Here is an 18,367-nt window from a genome sequence, read left to right on the forward strand (position 1 = left end):
GAGACATGCCACCGATATTTGGCTGCCTCCATATCTTCTAGGATGATGATCATTGGTTCCAAGTGTTGTCTTGCTCAACTTCATTACAAATATTAGGGGTTGTTTGTAATGGACGGAGGGACCAAGTTGGTCATGTGGAAATGATTATGTACCATCTGTTGACAGAGCTGCCCCAGTTTCCTCCAAAAAATGTTAGCACATAAATTAGCAGGTTTTCTTTGGAGCACCTGTGATCCACAATTTGGAAGTAGTCACCATCAGCTGCTGCTGTTAACTGCAAATGACAATGTTTTGAGTCTCACAGTGGGAACTGAATGTTCATGTGACAACATAGTCAATTTGGCACATTGTTACAAATAAACAATGATTTAATTTGTTTTTAATTTTATAACTGTAAAGCTAATATAATAACTAAATAATATGTCCAGATTCAACATATACCACAATCTCAGTTATCGTCTTCTATTATAGAATTACATGCAAACGCAAATTCCAAAACAGATGGTTTTTGTTTACATTCAATTACTTTTACAGATGATTGTACCAAACACACTTTAAGTAAGGCAACTGGCTTGACAAGGATATTCTCAACTGCTGCTTTTGTCAGTGCTTTGTATATAATTGGCTGGAAATCATTCCATATGAGGACAGGTCAAATGTTTTGCAGAATAACTTATGCTGACTAGAGTCTGTAATGCCCTCACAGTACCACGTTCTTCTAACCATTATGGCACAACAGAGAACTGCTATTCTCAGTAATACTACATTAAGAACATACAAAAATGAAAAATATCTCAAAAGAGGTTAAAACCAGTAATTGGTATAATACTCATGAAGTTATTGCCTTTGTCAGTGCACTGACATGACATGACATGAATAGCATTTACATCTACTATTGCTTTAAATTTCCCCTCTTCTGAATGTGCCCCCCCCCCCTTAAAAAGAACATACACAATATTCAAAGAAGACACCAATCAAGACTGATGAGGCTTTTCAGGCATTTCTCGTAACTTCCTCATATGTCTGCAATCTTCAATTAAAAATCTGAAACGGAAAGAAAAAAACCACATTAGTTCACTTTTTTTTCTTAACACTGAAATACAGCCAACATGCATTGTGTGTGTGGGCATGCACACACATGCATGTGTGCTCAGTATCTGCTGTACTTAATCTTTTTACCTAAATGCTTTGTAAGTAGTTTGATTTTACCTGTGTCATCAGATTTGTTTGCTTCAAGAGTAGAGCATGTAAAGGGATATGCATAAGTGTGTGACAGAAATTTCCAAATCCTATCAGTTACCATATGAATGATTATCAAAGTGTAATTATATGAATCATCATGATATTTAATTTGGCTACCTTCTTTTAAGATCATTCACAGGAATATGACTAGGAAACTGTCTAGTTAGATAGCCCTTACTGTCTTGGAAAATATTACCCCACCTCAGAAATAAAAATCTCAGATCTTAGCTGCTGCCATTATTATAAGCATTTGAGTACAGATAGTAAAATTTCCAAGTACAAAAGTTGAGATAAAAAAATTGTTTTTGTACTTTATGATATTTACTATTTGAATATGTCTATACAGTTACATTCAATGCCAACAATTTGAAATTAAAATGCATGAGAGGGAATTGTACTGATTTGATTCCCTGAAGCAAAACAAATGCTGTGGCAGTGCAAGGAACAATAATCAGTGAATAAGAAGTGCTGGTATTGATATATAACGTCACTGTCTGCTGGTACAAATGATACCCGTTTAACGATGGAATGACTAAAGGCAACGAGTCACTGAGCAGTCCTCAGGGTAAGTGTTAGAAAGACAGAAAACAAAACTGGCTGAAAGCTTAGCTACAAGTTCAATGCCCCAGGGACAGACATTGTACAAAAGATTTGCAATTATTCAATCTTCTGTAACAGTCCATCCACCTCTGCAAACCATTGCAAAATGGATAGCATTAGGTTCTCACATTGCACTACATATTAATGTTTTTCCTATTCAATCTGCATATGGATCACAGTAATAATGACTGTTAGATGAATGTGTGTGCTGTAATTAGACTAATCTTGTCTCTGCAGTTCTTAGGCATACAATATGTACAAGATTTAGTATATTTCTATATTCCTCACTTAATTCTATTTCTTGAAACTTTGTGAGATAGCTGGTGACTACCTTGAAGTTACTTCTTCCATTCATGCATGAACTATACCTTTACTCCTTTCATTATACATATTTCGGCCCGGGCATTGGAGTACCATATTAAAATTGAATGTACAAACATGCAACAATGAATTTGTTCTATGGAAAGGAAAGTTTGTAACTCACCACACAGTGAAGGCACTGAATTGCAGACAGGGACAATGAAAAAGACGCTTTAAATATTAAAGCTTTCATAATAAGTTCTCCTTTTGCACATTCACACAAGCACAATTCACTTTCACATGGCCACTGGCTAAGGGCACTGAAACCCAACTGCAAATGCATCTGACAGAGCAGCGGTCTGGTGGAGGTAATGAGGAGGTGTGAGATGGGGAGGAGTGATAGTATGGTAGGGTTGGAGGAAGGTGCTAGAGCTGCCTATCAAAGGGTGCATGGCCTCGGTGATGCAGGACAGGGCTGTTAGATGCAGTGTCAGGAGGCCACACTGGAAGGGGAGGGGGAGGGGGAGGTAAGACAAGCACAGCTTCTTATTAGTCATGCCCATGGAGAAAGTGGCATAGTGGATGCATAAATTTTATCTTTCAATATTAGAGAAGGAAAGTTGCTACTCACCATATAGTGGAGATGCTGAGTCGCGATAGGCACAACAAAAAGATTCACACAATTATAGTTTTCAGCCATTAAGGCCTTTGTCAGCAATAGACACACACACACACACACACACACACACACACACACACATGCAGACGCAACTTGCACACACGTGTGCAGTCTCAGACGACTGAAACCATACTGTGAACAGCAGCACCAGTGCATGATGGATGTTGCAACTGGGTGAGGGAGTGGGGAGAGGGAGAGATAGTGTGGTGGAGGTGATGGATAGTGAAGTTTAGACAGAGGGCAGGAGAGAAGGTGGGGGCGGAAGGGTGGGGGTTAAGCAGCGGAAAGGAGAGAAATTAAAAGACTGAGTGTGGCGGTGAAATGGCAGCTGTGTAGAGCTGGAATGGGAACAGGGTTGGTTGTATATATAGGGTTGGTTGTCATGCCTAAATAGAATACAGCACAGTGGTTGCAGCTTAGCTGGTAAATCACATGACTGGTTTCACAGGTAGCCCTGCCTTTGACGGGAGAGGTGATGTTGGTGACCGGACTGGAGTAGGTGGTGGTAGGAGCTGCATTCTATGTAGGGATGACAACCAACAAGCTGTCTGTCCGCATGAATGGCCACCGAAAAACTGTGGCCAAAAAACAAGTGGATCACCCTGTTGCTGAACACGCTGCCAAACATGATATCCCTCATCTCAAAGACTGCTTCACAGCCTGTGCCATATGGAGCCTTCCAACAACACCAGCTTTTCTGAATTGCACAGGTGGGAACTTTCCCTGCAATACATCCTATGTTCCCGTAATCCTCCTGGCCTCAACCTTCATTAGTCACTGTCCTCACCCATCCAGCCCCCTCCCTGTTCCCATTCCAGCACTACACAGCTGTCATTTCACCGCCACACCCAGTCTTCTCCAGTCTTTTAATTTCTCTCCTTTCCACTACTTAACCCCCCCCCCCCCCCCCACCTTCACTCCTGCCCTCCATCTAAAATGCAGCACTTCACTGTCCATCATCCCCCCCCTCCATACTATATCTCCCCCTCACCCCCTAGCCTCCTCCTTACCCCCACCCAGTCGCCACTCCAATCATGCGCTGGTGCTACTGCACGCAGTGTGGTTTCAGTTGTCTGCAGACTGTGTGTGTGTGTGTGTGTGTGTGTGTGTGTGTGTGTGTGTGTGTGTGTGTGTGTGTGCGCGTGTGCGTGCCCGCGCACGTCGATTGCAGGCCTCAATAGCCGAAAGCCATAATTGTGTGAATCTATTTGTTGTGCCTATCGCGACTCAGCATCTCCGCTATATGGTGAGTAGCAACTTTCCTTCTCTAATATTGTTACATTCCATCCTGGATTTTCCATTGTTTAAATTTTATCTTTCTGTTGACAGACGGGACACATTGACACTCTGTGCAAGTATTTGTTACACGTTATCTGCAGGCTGCCTTACAATGACAGTGCAACATAAATATGTAATCGGGTAGTCTTTACATTCATTGTCGTCTTGCCAGTACTTCCAAGATGAGGGTGACTTGTGTCGCTTACAGTTGAAAAAGTGTTTGTTGTGCAAGTGCATTCAATCTGATGAGCCGCTTATGGCACATGTGTTGCCCTGGGAGTTAGTAGGTTGAAGTGTCAGTGTCAAAGCTATTTTTATAGATATGTCTGAACGTGGGGCGGAGTTCCTGAAATCTGACAGTATAAGGACTTCAGAGAATATGTAACTGTACAACTGTTGTGGATGTTTTAATCATGAACACTACAGTGGTTACAGCTTATTTGGTAGATTACACGGTTTCTTTTGCACATGGCCTTGCCTTAGATGGTATAGGAGATGCCTGTGACATGACTGAAGTACATGGTACTGGGAGGATGTACGGGTAAGATCTTGTATCTAGGTCTGTTGCAGGGATATAAGCTATGAGGCAAGATGTCACTGCAGCTTTCACGATGAGTGGTCCCTCTCCAACTATGCCAGTGGCCTCACTAAGGCCTTCACAGATCAAAATTATCCTCCCATTCTTGTCCAGAACAGATCTCCCATCAGACCCACTGTCCGGTCACACAAAAGCACTCCTCTCATTACTTAGTACCACCCACAACATGAGCAACTGAATCACATTCTCCACCAGTGTTTTCATTACCAGCCTCCCCCCACCCTCCACCCCCCCCCTCCCACAGTGGTATTCACAGCCAACCGAACCTACACAATATCTTTATCTGTTCCTATACCACCTCTGCTCCAAACCCCTTGCCTCATGCCTCGTAACCCTGCAGTAGACCTAGACGCGAGACCTGTCCTATATATTCCCCCGCTACCACCTACTCCAGTCTTCTCACAGGTAACTTTTACTGCTCAAATGCGGGGCCACGTGTGAAAGCATCTATGTGACCTACCAACTTAGCTGCAACCACTGTGCCACTTTTTCGTGAGCATGACAACTAGCAATCTGTCTGCCCGCATAAATGATCACTGTTAAACTGTGGCAAAGAGACAGTTGAACTACCCAGTTACTGAACATGCTACCCAACATGATGTGCTTAACTAGTTCACAGTCCATGCTATCTAGATTCCTCTTATCAATACCATCTTTGCTGGATTGTAGGATGTGTGTGATGTCCTTACGTTAGTTAGGTTTAAATAGCTCTAAGTTCTGGGGGACTGATGATCTCAGATGTTACGTCCAATAGTGCTCAGAGCCATTTGCTGCATTGTACAGGCAGGAACTGTCCCTACCACACATTCTTTGTTCTCATAACCCACTCACTTATCCTCTCCCTTCTCCCATTCCAGATGTGTAGTATTGGGGTGGTAGCAGGAAAGGGGATAGTTGGTGGGAGACAGAGACTAGTGAAAGTTTAGACTATGGGGGGTTTCAAGAACTGCCAACAGTTCAGTAGCACAGCTGTCCCGGCTGACTCACAAGCAGGGGGCCCGAGTTCGATTCCCAGCTGTGTTTGAGATTTTGTCTGCTTGGGGACTGAGAGTTGTGTTGTCATCATCATTGACACAAGTCGCCAAAGTGGCATCAAATAAAAAGACTTACCCTAGGTGGTCAAACAGTCTCAGAAGGGTTCTCCCAGCCAATACATCTTGCCCCTCCCCCTTCCACTCCATTGCACAGCCGCCTGATGCTGCTCCTAACAGCCCTATCCTGCCCCCACCAAGCCCTGCACCCTCTTATAAGCAGCGCTAGTATCTCGCCCCACCCCTTCTGTCCCTCTCCCTCACCGCCTCCTTATCCCCACCATCCATCTCCACAGAGGCAGTCCCAGCAGGGCTTCAGCACCCTGAGACACTGGTCAGGCGTGTGTGTGTGTGTGTGTGTGTGTGGGGGGGGGGGGGGGGGAGAGACATGAATGGCATTTTCTACTGCAGAAGGACTACTCTGACAGCTTTAATACTTCAGCAGTCTCTTTCATTGTGACTGTCTGTAGCTCAATGCTGGTTCTATGTCGAGAGCAGCATACTATCCTTTCCATACATCACTGAATTAAACCTTCTCTCCACCCCTTTTTTGTCTTATGTGTGTCCTGATGACAGTAACACATGCTAGGTGTTTCGATTCCTAAAAACAAGTTTTTCTGGACAGTTTAATATCTGTAAGTTTCCATAGGTGGAATACAAGCGTTGGAAACAGTAAAGGTAATAATTTGCTGAGGCAAGCTGCAGTACTGTTACAGTGCAGCTGGTCACGGTGTGTGCGTGTGTTTTCTATATGAGGTCTTTCTGAAAGAGGATATTGTCCAGAAGTGTATCACATTTACAGTCTCGTTTAAATGCCTGCTGACCACTCAACACCTTAATTCATTCCAATGTTCGTTTTCCACCCATGATTTTCTATAGTATTTATAACTGTTCCTAGGTTCTTTATATTGCAATAACTCTCTCACCACAGATTCTGCCAGGTATGGCTATTGTCACAACTTTCCAATAAGGCACAGGAACAACACCATCTCACGTTGTACATTCCCTATTAATGCTAGCTTACAGTTTCCAACAACTGTCATTTCATGGTAGTAACCTGCATTTCCCAAGAACCAGACTATTAGACCAATGAGCACTTCCAACAAGCAGAAACAGATATGGCATATCCTGGGTACATCCTATTTTTCCTACGAGGAATTAAGTCCAAAACACGCCATTCTCAGCTTGCCGAATTGAACACTTAAGGTGCTGGAATGTCATTGTCTCTCATAATACATGACATCTGTTCAGAAAATAACTGAATTTTATTTTTTCTACACTTCTTTGTTAAAATTACAGATTATTGAACCTTGCCCCTTCAAAGTACTCCTCTTCCCATTTTGTGAAGCAGTTTTGGATAGTTTAATTTGAAATGGCCTTTAAGGTCTGTAATGAATATGACTCCATGTCATCAGTACTCTCAAAATGTTGTCCTTTGAGCACTGATTTTAACTTTAGAGATAAGGTGCCAAGTCTGGCAACAGCAAGGAGGCTGCGTGAGAACAGGCATGATTTGTGGCACAAAACTACTCAATCAACAGATATGACTATGCGGGCACATTGCTGTGGTGTGAGAACCGGGAGTTGTGTTGCTACAGCTCTGGCCTCCTTTTGCAGATTTTTTCCCCTTCACATAACCATTGCAAAACAGTCAATCGGCAATTTTCATGCACGACATCTTTGATTTTTCTGGATCATCAGTTGAAGTACGAGTCATCACTTGAAGTGGAAGGCCTTCCTGGACAAGTATCATCTACGTTTGGTTGCTGACCACTCTGAAATTATGAAAACCATTTGTAGTAGGGTGAGCTAAACTGTGACTTTCTGATACCAGGCACTGGCAGCATATCTGCTAACTAGTATTTCTGGCCAGGTGAACTGTGTCAATGCAACCAAGTTATATGTTCTCTCCTGCAAAGTGTGCAAACTGAGTATTTCAACAGTGTGTTGTTGGAATCATTACTCGATTTGAAAGGGGAGTGAAATACACTGTGAGTGAATAATGAAAATTCCATTCTCCCTTTGTTAAAGCTGTCCCTTATCCTTAAATTTTCAGCAATGCAGTTGCTGATAAAGACTTGGTTATGTGCTTTAAGGTTGATGATATGCAAGTGAAGAGATGAGGAAATACAGCCCTTGCAGTTGAAAGTCGACACTGTGAACAGTTTAAGTGCAATGCTTGAAGATAAATCCAAATTTCAAAATGATGGAGAACACCAATCAGTCGTCCTTTTCTTTCAGGCTTTATTAAAGCAAATCTAGATTTCGGCTAGTAACTACTGATTAACAGTGCAGCATTTCAGAGTTTTAATACATGCCATAGCACATCAGTCCCCTGTTGTTTGGGCTCCTGTCAAAGTTCATTCCAGACTACTGTGACAGGAGCCCAAACAACATGGGATTGATGTACTATGGCGTGTATTAAAACTCTGAAATGCTGCACTGGTAATCAGTAGTTACTAGCCGAAATCTAGATTTGCTTTAATAAAGCAAAGGTGGCCTGCACCTCAATAGGTATGGGAAGGGGAGGCTGGCTAAGCTTATAGGTGACAGTGTAGTGGGTGTGGGTGGTGGTGGTGGTGGTGGTGGTAGTGGTATCACTCATGGAAAAATTCCTATTGTAGTTGGTGTTAGAGCTGCACCTTTTTTAGATTGAAGTCAGCTGATAGGTATACCTGCTTAAAGGAAGTGCCTCTAACTAAGGGCTCACCTCCAGAGGATGCAATGTTTCCAAGCAGAGAAGGAATTAGCATATTTCATCAAAATATAAAAGGTATTAGAGATAAAGTTAGTGAACTGCTAATAGATGTTAACTCTGAAATTATTGGTATATCAGAGCACCACTTAAATAATTTGATAATTCAGAGGCTTCCTTTACCAGGCTACAGATTAGCTGGCTGTTTCTCAAGGAGTTCCTTGCGGGGTGGGGGAGTGGCTCTGTACGTAAAAAACAGTATTTCATTTGAGTCCATAGACATATCACGACACTGCACTGAACAGATATTTGAAAGATGTGCAGCATTAGTTGAATTTAGTGAAACTAAACTTCTAATTCCTGTTGTTTATAGGTCCCCTAACTCCGACTTCAGAGCATTTTTGCTTAAGCTAGAGAGGGTTCTTGATTCACTTTGTAGGAAGTACCAGAACGTAGTTCTATGTGGTGACTTCAATATTAATTTTGTACATGATTGTGCAAGAAAAAGGATGTTGGTAGATCTCCTAAATTCATATGATCTGATGCAAACTGTGTTTTTTCCAACTAGGGTGCAGGGGAACAGTAGCAGTCACAGACAATACTTTTATTCATTCCTCATTACTAGATGGGCATTCTGTTAGTAAAAGGGTGAATGACCTTTCAGACCATGATGCACAAATTTTAACACTAAAAGGTTTTTGTACTCTGACCAATGTCGTATTTAATTACAAACTACGTAGGAAAGTTAATCCAACAGCAATAGAGAGTTTTTCAAAACTTGTCAAGGAACAAGAGTGGCAAGATGTTTATAGTGCCGATAATATAGATGATAAATACAATGCTTTCCATAACACATTTCTCATGCTCTTTGAGAGTTGCTTTCCATTAGAACATTCTAAACGGGGTACTAGCAGTAATGGACAGCCCAGTTGGCTGACTAGTGGGATAAGGATATCATGTAGAACAAAGCGGGAATTATATCAAAATGTTAGAAGTAGTCACAATCAAGATACAGTAGCCCATTACAAACAGTATTGTAGGGTGCTTAAAAATGTTATTAGCAAGGCAAAAAATATGTGGTATGCAAATAGAATAGCTAATTCACACGATAAAATTAAAGCCATATGGTCAGTTGTGAAGGAAGTGTCTGGTCAGCAGCACAAGGTTGACGATATAAAGTCATTTTGCAGTAATAATATTTCTGTTACTGATAAATCTGATATATGTACAGTATTTAACAACCATTTTCTGACCATTGCTGGTGAATTAAATAAAAATTTAGTATCTACAGGAAATAATATAAATTTCTTAGCATATGCCTTTCCGAGATTGACGTCTGAAATACTCCTCTGTGATACAGACAAGAGGGAGATTGAGACAATAATCAAATCGCTGATGACTAAGGACTCTCATGGTTATGATGGAGTGTCTAGTAGAATATTAAAGTACTGTGCTGCACATGTTAGCCCTGTATTTAGCCATATTTGTAATTTTTCCTTTAGGAATGGTCAGTTTCCTGAGCGATTAAAGTACTCAGTAGTAAAGCCGCTTTATAAAAAGGGAGAAAGGGATAATGTAGATAATTTTAGACCTATTTCTATGCCATCAGTATTTGCAAAAGCTATCAAAAAGGCTGTGTATGTAAGGTTAATTGATCATTTTATATCACACGATTTGCTATCAGATATAAGTTCGGCTTTAGAAGTCGTTTGACAACTGAAAATGCTATATTCTCTTTTCTCTGTGAGGTACTGGATGGGATAAACAAAAAGTTTCGAACGCTTGGAGTATTTTTTGATTTAACAAAGGCATTTGACTATGTTGATCACACAATATTGCTCCAGAAGTTGGACCATTACGGTATAAGGGGTTTAGCTCACAATTGGTTCACCTCTTACTTTAGCAACAGGCAGCAAAAGGTCATTATTCACAATGTTGATAACGGCTGTGATGTGGGATCTGAGTGGGGTACTGTCAACTGGGGGGTGCTCCAGGGATCAGTGTTGGGGCCGCTCCTGTTCCTTATTTATATAAATGATATGCCCTCTAGTATTATGGGTAACACTAAAATATTTCTGTTTGATGATGACACTAGCTTGGTAGTAAAGGATGTTGTGTGCAACATTGACTCGGTTTCAAGTAGAGCAGTACATGACCTCAGTTCATGGCTTGTAGAAAATAAACTAACGTTAAATCACAGTAAGACTCAATTTTTACAGTTCCTAACACACAATTCAACAAAACCTGACGTTTTAATCTCACAGAACGGGCATATGATTAGTGAAACTGAACAGTTCAAATTCCTAGGTGTTCAGATAGACAGTAAGCTGTCGTGGAAAGCCCACATTCAGGATCTTGTTCAAAGACTTAATACTGCCATTTTCACTATTCGAACGGTATCGAAAGTGAGTGATATTTCGACACGTAAATTAGTCTACTTTGTTTATTTTCATTCACTTATGTCGTATGGTATTATGTTTTGGAGTAACTCTTCCCATTCTAGAAGGATACTTTTGGCTCAGAAACGGGCGGTTCGGGCAATAAGTGGTGTGAGTTCACGAACCTCTTGTCGACCTCTTTTTCATGAGTCTGGGTATTTTGACATTGGCCTCTCAATATGTATATTCCTTATTGTAGTTTCTTGTTACCAATATTATTTTATTTCCAACAATAAGCAGCTTTCACTCGGTTAATACTCGGCAGAAATCAAACCTCCATTTGGATCAGACTTCCTTAACTCTTGTGCAAAAAGGTGTGCAGTATACTGGTGCATCCATTTTCAATAAGCTGCCACTCGAATTCAAAAATCTTGGCAGTAATCTACGCGCTTTCAAATCAAAACTGAAGAGTTTCCTCATGGGTCACTCCTTCTATTCTGTCGAGGAGTTCCTTGAAAAATTAAGATGATTCTCATTGTATTGCTGATAGCGTTTGCTTAAACTTATGGACTGATTTTCTTTCAGGTTCATGAACATTTATTTTTATCTGTTATTACTTTTTATGTTGTAAGTTCATGTACTGACACGTTCCATGACCTTGGAGATTTGCTCCTGAATTTGGTCCTACGGAACTTGACATTTAAATAAAATAAATAAAAATAAAATAAAAGCCTGAAAGGAAAGGATGAGTTGGTCTGTCGTTCTCCATAATTTTGAAAGTTGGATCACAGTCCTGATGGAAGGTAACTTGATACGTGCAAATGTTTACCTGTGTATTGTTGTGCTGAAAAACATCGATCTTATGTATACACTACAGTTAAACATTTGATAAAATTTACATAGTGGAACACTCCCTCCCCCCTCCATATTTCATAGTTAATGTATGATACACGTGTATAAAAAGCATCAATATGCTAACTGGGGCGTTCTCCATTATCTAATATATGTTCTCCAGATTTACCTGGCAGCTTTAGTTTTCCATGATGAAAAGAGCATTAAGCGTGTTTAAATATGGTCCAAATATAAACATTAGGCTACATTCTAATTCAGTCTGTTACCACATCCTTTATTTGGAATTCAAATATGTTGGCTACACCAGCTCTCAACTGAATTGTCATCATTCAACCTAACCTAGACCTCGGGCTACGCTACATAAGGAAGATTACAGGGGTGGTTGAGGGTGAAGGTCCAATATCACACGGTACCCAAACATACTAGTGCTGCTGCCAGATAAAACAGCAAGTATAAACTATTTCTCAGACCATATCAGTTTCTTGGTTCATTTATTTGACCATAGGTAGACTACACATTATAGCACGAGCTGCATGTTTCTTAGAATAAAGTACGAAGAGTTTTCAACAGATGGCACACAGCATTGAATGTTAAACACTACTTTTAGTTGCTGCTTGCTACTTGTGAATTTTAGTTGTGACAAAATGGCGATGATGCTTGACAGCATGACACAAGATTCTTACAAAGAAGTACGAACTTAGAACAACAGATGGCACGCAGCACTGTACTTTAAATGTTGTTTTTAGAACCTACTTGCATCTTCCAGTTACGACTTCTACTTGTGACTGAAGTCACTCCCAGGTAGTTATTGTAAAAACTGTGACTTCTCAGTTACTGCAATTTGTAACATATAAGCGATTTCTTGCTCATTCTTAATAGATAAAAATGCCTATGAGCCAGAGCATCAGCCTCGTAAGTTTGTTTCAAAAGCTGAAGTGTTTCTATAAAAGTTTTCCCTAGTTTCATGCAAAACTTTACATTGCATTGTTGCTCCAGAAAATAACACATTTCAATAATCACCACTATGACTTAAAAATGTTGCACTCAAATAACAATATCATGAAAATTAAATGAGATAGCAAAACTGAAAAAAAGTGGTAACAAATGAAAATTCCCAAGGCAGTGTTGCCAACCACATATCACTAAAGATCTCTGTTGGCCCATTATGCAAAATGTTCAGTTATTTCCTGAACAAACCTTGTATAAAGAGCACAATACCCTCTATCAAGCCTCTGCAGAGTTTGAACTAGAGGGGAGGAAGGGGGGGGGGGGGGGGGGGGGAAGACAGTGGGAAGGTTAAGGTCTCAGTCAATTTATGAGGCATGTCCAGATGTTTTGAAAGAACACTGATCATGCGATTCAGGCATCCAAGTTAGAGATTCAATGCAGCACACAGTTTTAATCAGTCATGGCTAATACACCAGAAGTAAAATATTTCAATACAAGAAACTTCTTACAGCAGCAGTTGATTACACTCCAGGCAGGATCAGTTCTTGAATTACACGTCCCCCTTGCTCCAAGAACAGCTCACAAGTTAAAGTTGCAGGCATGAGTTAAAACCATTTTTAGTTCAGTGTATTTGGCCATAACTATGCAGTGAAATGACTGAAAAGTTACCCAGGCATCGCATCAACAACTAAAGACACCCTTGCACTGTTTACATGAAAATGACATTGTATGTACTGGAAATTTATTACTGCCACACTCTTAGTTAACATTACTGGTAATGAAGGCCCTGCTTCCACAGTATTTTTTATTTAAGTGTCAATTTAATTTAATTAGTCCTGTTCCACTTCCTGTGCCAGTGCATTAATTATGTGAAGAAATCAGCAAGTCCTACATTTTGAGGGTATATGCTGATACTTTTAAAAACAAGGCTTTTGGCTCAACAGAAGTGTTACGCACACATAACAGCAAGCAGACGATAACATTTGAGCAGTACCAACAGGTTGATGTGTGTTACTAATTCTTACAAATGAAACAATGATACCTGTTTCTGTATATTATTGTCTGTTAACATATTTTTAAATGTTGAAATCTAATATGTCAGAAGTGTGCAACGCCAACAATGGCCAGTCACTAAAGCAGAAACTCAAAATAAAAGCTCTGACTTCTGTGGAGAATAATGGGATACTCCTAGAATTCTCTCACATGACTTGGGGTGGAAATTTCCACTCACTAGTTTTATACTGGCTTAACTATCATCATAATAAAAAGCACTTCAGTTTCCATGTTCAATCCCTGATAACAGATGTCTTCTTATGTGAACTGGTTGGAGGTCATGTGTCGTTTCCTTTAAATAACAGCTGATTAGGGTATCACGAAGCACATACTACTGCCACAGTGTTACCAGATTTTTGGTGAAGTGAGAGTTTATTAATTATTGTTTATTTATGACAATATAATGCAGATGGATGGATAAAAAAATCTACTCACTAAGCAGTGGTAGGAGAAGACACACACACACACAAAAAGGTTTAACTTTTGCAAGCTTTCGGCACCAGTGGCTCCTCCTCCTGGCACAAGCTAAACCTCTTTGTATGTGTTGATCTGTTAGTGACAATAACAGAAGCTGGAGTCATTTATTTATCTTAGAATAGGGTGAAATTAACTGAGCACAGAGGCAAAATAAATGCCAAAACAAAAATTTGTAAAGCTATTTATGTCACAGTTCTCCTGACTTAAATACAGTGTTCCCACATGAAACTGGCACACCTCACGCCTGAGATTCAAGTAACAATGAAGTAATTAAAAAATAGATAATAGTAACATTAAAGCATGTAATTACCTGTTTATAAGAGATGCTGGAAGTCATAGCTATGGGCATTTCGAGACATTGTTGTCACTACACAGGCAATTCGACTAGAGATGGTTAACCAGTACGTGAACTGTACTGCTTTTATGTGGGATACCCTGTAGCTCATTGCAGTTTTCTAACTAAATTTTGTCCATAGAGAGCAGAAAAAAAAAGTTTACTTAATTTAATGACAATCCAGTAATACTCTTAATAGCTACAGTTGTGAAATTTAATTAGATTCCACTATAATACAGTTATGTCAATGACCTTGCTGCAATGGTAACACTGATTCCCATCAGATCACTGAAGTTAAGTGCTGTCAGGCTGGGCTGGCACCTGGATGGGTGACCATCCAGTCTGCCAAGCGCTGTTGGCAAGTGGGGTGCACTCAGCCTTTGTGAGGCAAACTGAGGAGCTACCTGATTGAGAAGTAGCAGCTCTGATCTCATAAACTGATGTATGGCTGGGAGAGAGGTGTGCTGACCACATGTCCCTCCATATCTGCATCCAGTGAGGCCTAAGAGCTGATGATGACACGGCGGCCACTCGGTACCGTTGGGCCTTCATGGCTTGTTCGGGCGGAGTTAGTTTAGTTTTTATAAAACAGTTATATCAGTGACAATAATAATAACCAGCAATTTATGGTATTCTGAGCACTGTGTACAGCCAGAAACCAGAATAATTCGATGTATCAGGTTGGTGCATAAGTTCGTTGCATTTTTGTTTTGCATGCTGGTAGGCCGGTTGCTATGGATTAATTTATCAATTGTCATTTTTTATTTGCAGTTTACTGTTGCCATTTTAGGTTACATATTGTCATTTGGATACAGTGAACGGAGCTGTGTACACTATAAAATGGAGTGCCAATTGGAGAAATTGGAACATTTCTGACATTCTTCTTTTCACTAGAGGGGTGATAGCAGTGGAGGCAGCCAAAAACATATGCGCTCTGTACGGTGATAATGCCACTTGACAGAGCATGGTAAGAAAATAGTTTTCTCATTTTAAGGAGGATTGTTTTGACATTAGTGACTCTCCACTTTCAGGAAGCCCTTTGAAGTTTGATGAAGATCGTTTAAATGCAGTAATCCACAATGATTAACGTCAGTATACTCAAGAACTGGCAAATGTGATGAACTGTGATGTTTGCACCAAAGTGTGAAATTTGCACACAATAGGGAAGGTTCATGAATCAAATGTATGGGGACTGCATGCTCTAAGCCAAAATCACAAAAATCTGCAGGGGCCGTATGTGCATCTCTACTTGCTCGACATCATTTGGCTAGTAAATAACATCCACTATTCTGATACAGTTTCATTACTGGTGACTATAAATTGAGTGTTACGTTAACATGAGGAAAAAAAGGAATGGCTGAGCCCAATCAAAGCAGCAACTTTCTGTACAAAGACCTGTGAGCATCCACAAAACAATGTTATGCATCTGGTGAAACAGTGACAGTGTGGTGTACTAGGAATTGCTTCCCTGAGCAGTAACCATTACTGCTGACATTTATTGTCAACAACTGAAATGTCTTGCACACACAACTCAAGAACAATTACCAGGAATACTTTGTGAAATGACGCTACTCCCTAATAATGCCTGCCGCATTTTATTAGACTGACAAAAAAATGCTGTACAGGAGACGGGTTGGGAAATCATTCCACACCAGCCTTATTCACCTGACCTTGCACCCTCAGATTTGCACCTTTTCTGATCTCTGTAGAACAACCTTCAAGGAACTTTCTTTCCAGATGAAAATGCACTTCGAACATGACTCAATGAGTCCATCACCTCAAAACCATGTGATTTCTACAGTCACAGAATCAAAAAGTTACACCAGTATTGGCAGTCTATCGTAAACAGAGGAGAATATATTATTGATGACTAAAGTCTGTTATGTGTATCCATTACATTTATTGAACTTATGGAAAAACACTGAACTTATGCACCAACCCAATACCCTTAAAAAGAAAAAAAAAAAAAAATCGTATGATGGCATTGCATTTTCATCTGTGCAACTACAGCTTTAATTAAACCAAATTAAATTACTGTTGCGAGTTTTGCGCCTACTGCCCATGACAAGATAACAATATCTTTTACGTGCATTATGGCAATCTGATGCATAAGTCTTCAATAAGACATTATCTGTCAAAAATGTTTAATTTTTTCTTGTATCCATGACACTATCATATTATCTACATCTACATCTACATTTATACTCCGCAAGCCACCCAACGGTGTGTGGTGGAGGGCACTTTACGTGCCACTGTCATTACAGTGAACGGAGCTGTGTACACTATAAAATGTAGTGCCAATTGGAGAAATTGGAACATTTCTGACATTCTTCTTTTCACTAGAGGGGTGATAGCAGTGGAGGCAGCCAAAAACATATGCGCTTTTCTGATACAGCAGCTGTACCCAAGGGTAAAAGGGCATACCATAATTTATTCATATTGACATCGTTTACATCTGAAACCATACTCGCTACAATACACAGAAGTTAGAACAACCATCACTGAACTGAAAAATGGAAATTCATCTGGAGAACACAACATATACAATGAGCTCTTAAAAGATGCCCAAGCTCTCCTAACACTAATCATCACAGAAGTGTGATCATACAAACCGAAGACATTCCCGATCAGTGGAGAACAAGTACGATTGTACTTCTGCACAAAAAAGATGACAAGAAGAATTATAGAACCATAAACCTGATGTCTAACCTATATTAAACTGTTCACAAAAGTACTATCAAGGCAAATAACAAAAACACTGGATGAGAATCAACCCTCAGAACAAGCAGGATTCCAAAAAGGATTTAGCACAGTGGGCCATATCCAAACCATTAATCAGATAATAGAAAAATCTGAAGATCGCCACCTTGCTTTTCTTGATTACAGCAAAGTGTCCAATACCATCGAACACCCAAACATACTTCAAGCACTAAGAAATCAAGGAGTAGAAGCAAAATACATCCAATTACTAAGAAACATTCAAAACCACAGCTTCACTAGAGTTAAAACCGAAAAGACGGGCACCGGCTAGTGTGGCCAAGCAGTTCTAGGCACTTCAGTCTGGAACTGCGCAACCGCTACGGCCGCAGTTTCGAATCCTGCCTTGCACATGGATGTGTGTGATGTCCTTAGGTTAATGTAGTTCTAAGTCTAGGGGACTGATGACCTCAGATGTTAAGTCCCATAGTGCTCAGAGCCATTTGAAAAGACGGGCCAACCTTTCCGTGTGGAGAGAGAAATTAGACAAGCGGATCCAATCTCCCCAAAACTATTTACCTCCATACTGGAGGACATATTCAGGAAACTTAAATGGAATAAGAAAGACAGAATATGCCTCAACAGCGAGAGACTAACAAATTTGAGGTTTGCTGGCGACATAGTCCTCTTCGCCAAAACTGCAAGGGAACTGCAATCAATGCTCCAGGAGCTTAACATACAAAGCAAGACAGCAGGACTCACACTGAACAAATTTTGAAACGTAAATAATGACAAATGGAATAGAAACCCCAATATATCTTGAAGGAACGAAACTAATGTATGGATCACAAGACATATACCTAGGCCAAATAATTTCCTTTAACAACAAATGGAAAAAGAAATAAAACGAAGAGTTTCCTTAGTTCAGAAAGCTTTCTGGGCCTTAAAGTTCATATTGCTGGACAGAACCCTGAATAGGAGGCTCAAAATGGAGGCACTTGAAAGCTGCATTTTTCCAGTGTTATTTTATGGAAGTCAGACATGGTCTCTCAAAGCCAAAGAGAGAAACACTCTACAGGTATACCAAAGGGAAATGCAAAGGAAGATCCTTGGCATTTCTCTGAAGAACAAAATATCGAACACCTCGATACACGAGGTGTTAGCAACAATAGACATAGCACAACAGGCTATGAAGACCAAATGGA

The 18,367-nt window shown here is 40.3% G+C and overlaps 1 protein-coding gene across 1 annotated transcript in view; it reads right to left on the bottom strand.

Annotated features, from left to right (window-relative positions):
* Positions 1 to 363: 363 nt before the first annotated feature.
* Positions 364 to 18,367, bottom strand: part of LOC124605635 (post-GPI attachment to proteins factor 3) — a 112,382-nt gene continuing 94,378 nt past the window's right edge. The window contains exon 7 of the mRNA XM_047137453.1: positions 364 to 1,044. Within this exon, the coding sequence (XP_046993409.1) occupies positions 975 to 1,044 (70 nt within the window). The 3' untranslated portion in view covers positions 364 to 974. The remainder of the gene's footprint in view (positions 1,045 to 18,367) is intronic.

This window comes from Schistocerca americana, chromosome 3 (assembly GCF_021461395.2).
Source record: "Schistocerca americana isolate TAMUIC-IGC-003095 chromosome 3, iqSchAmer2.1, whole genome shotgun sequence".
NCBI lineage: Eukaryota > Metazoa > Arthropoda > Insecta > Orthoptera > Acrididae > Schistocerca > Schistocerca americana.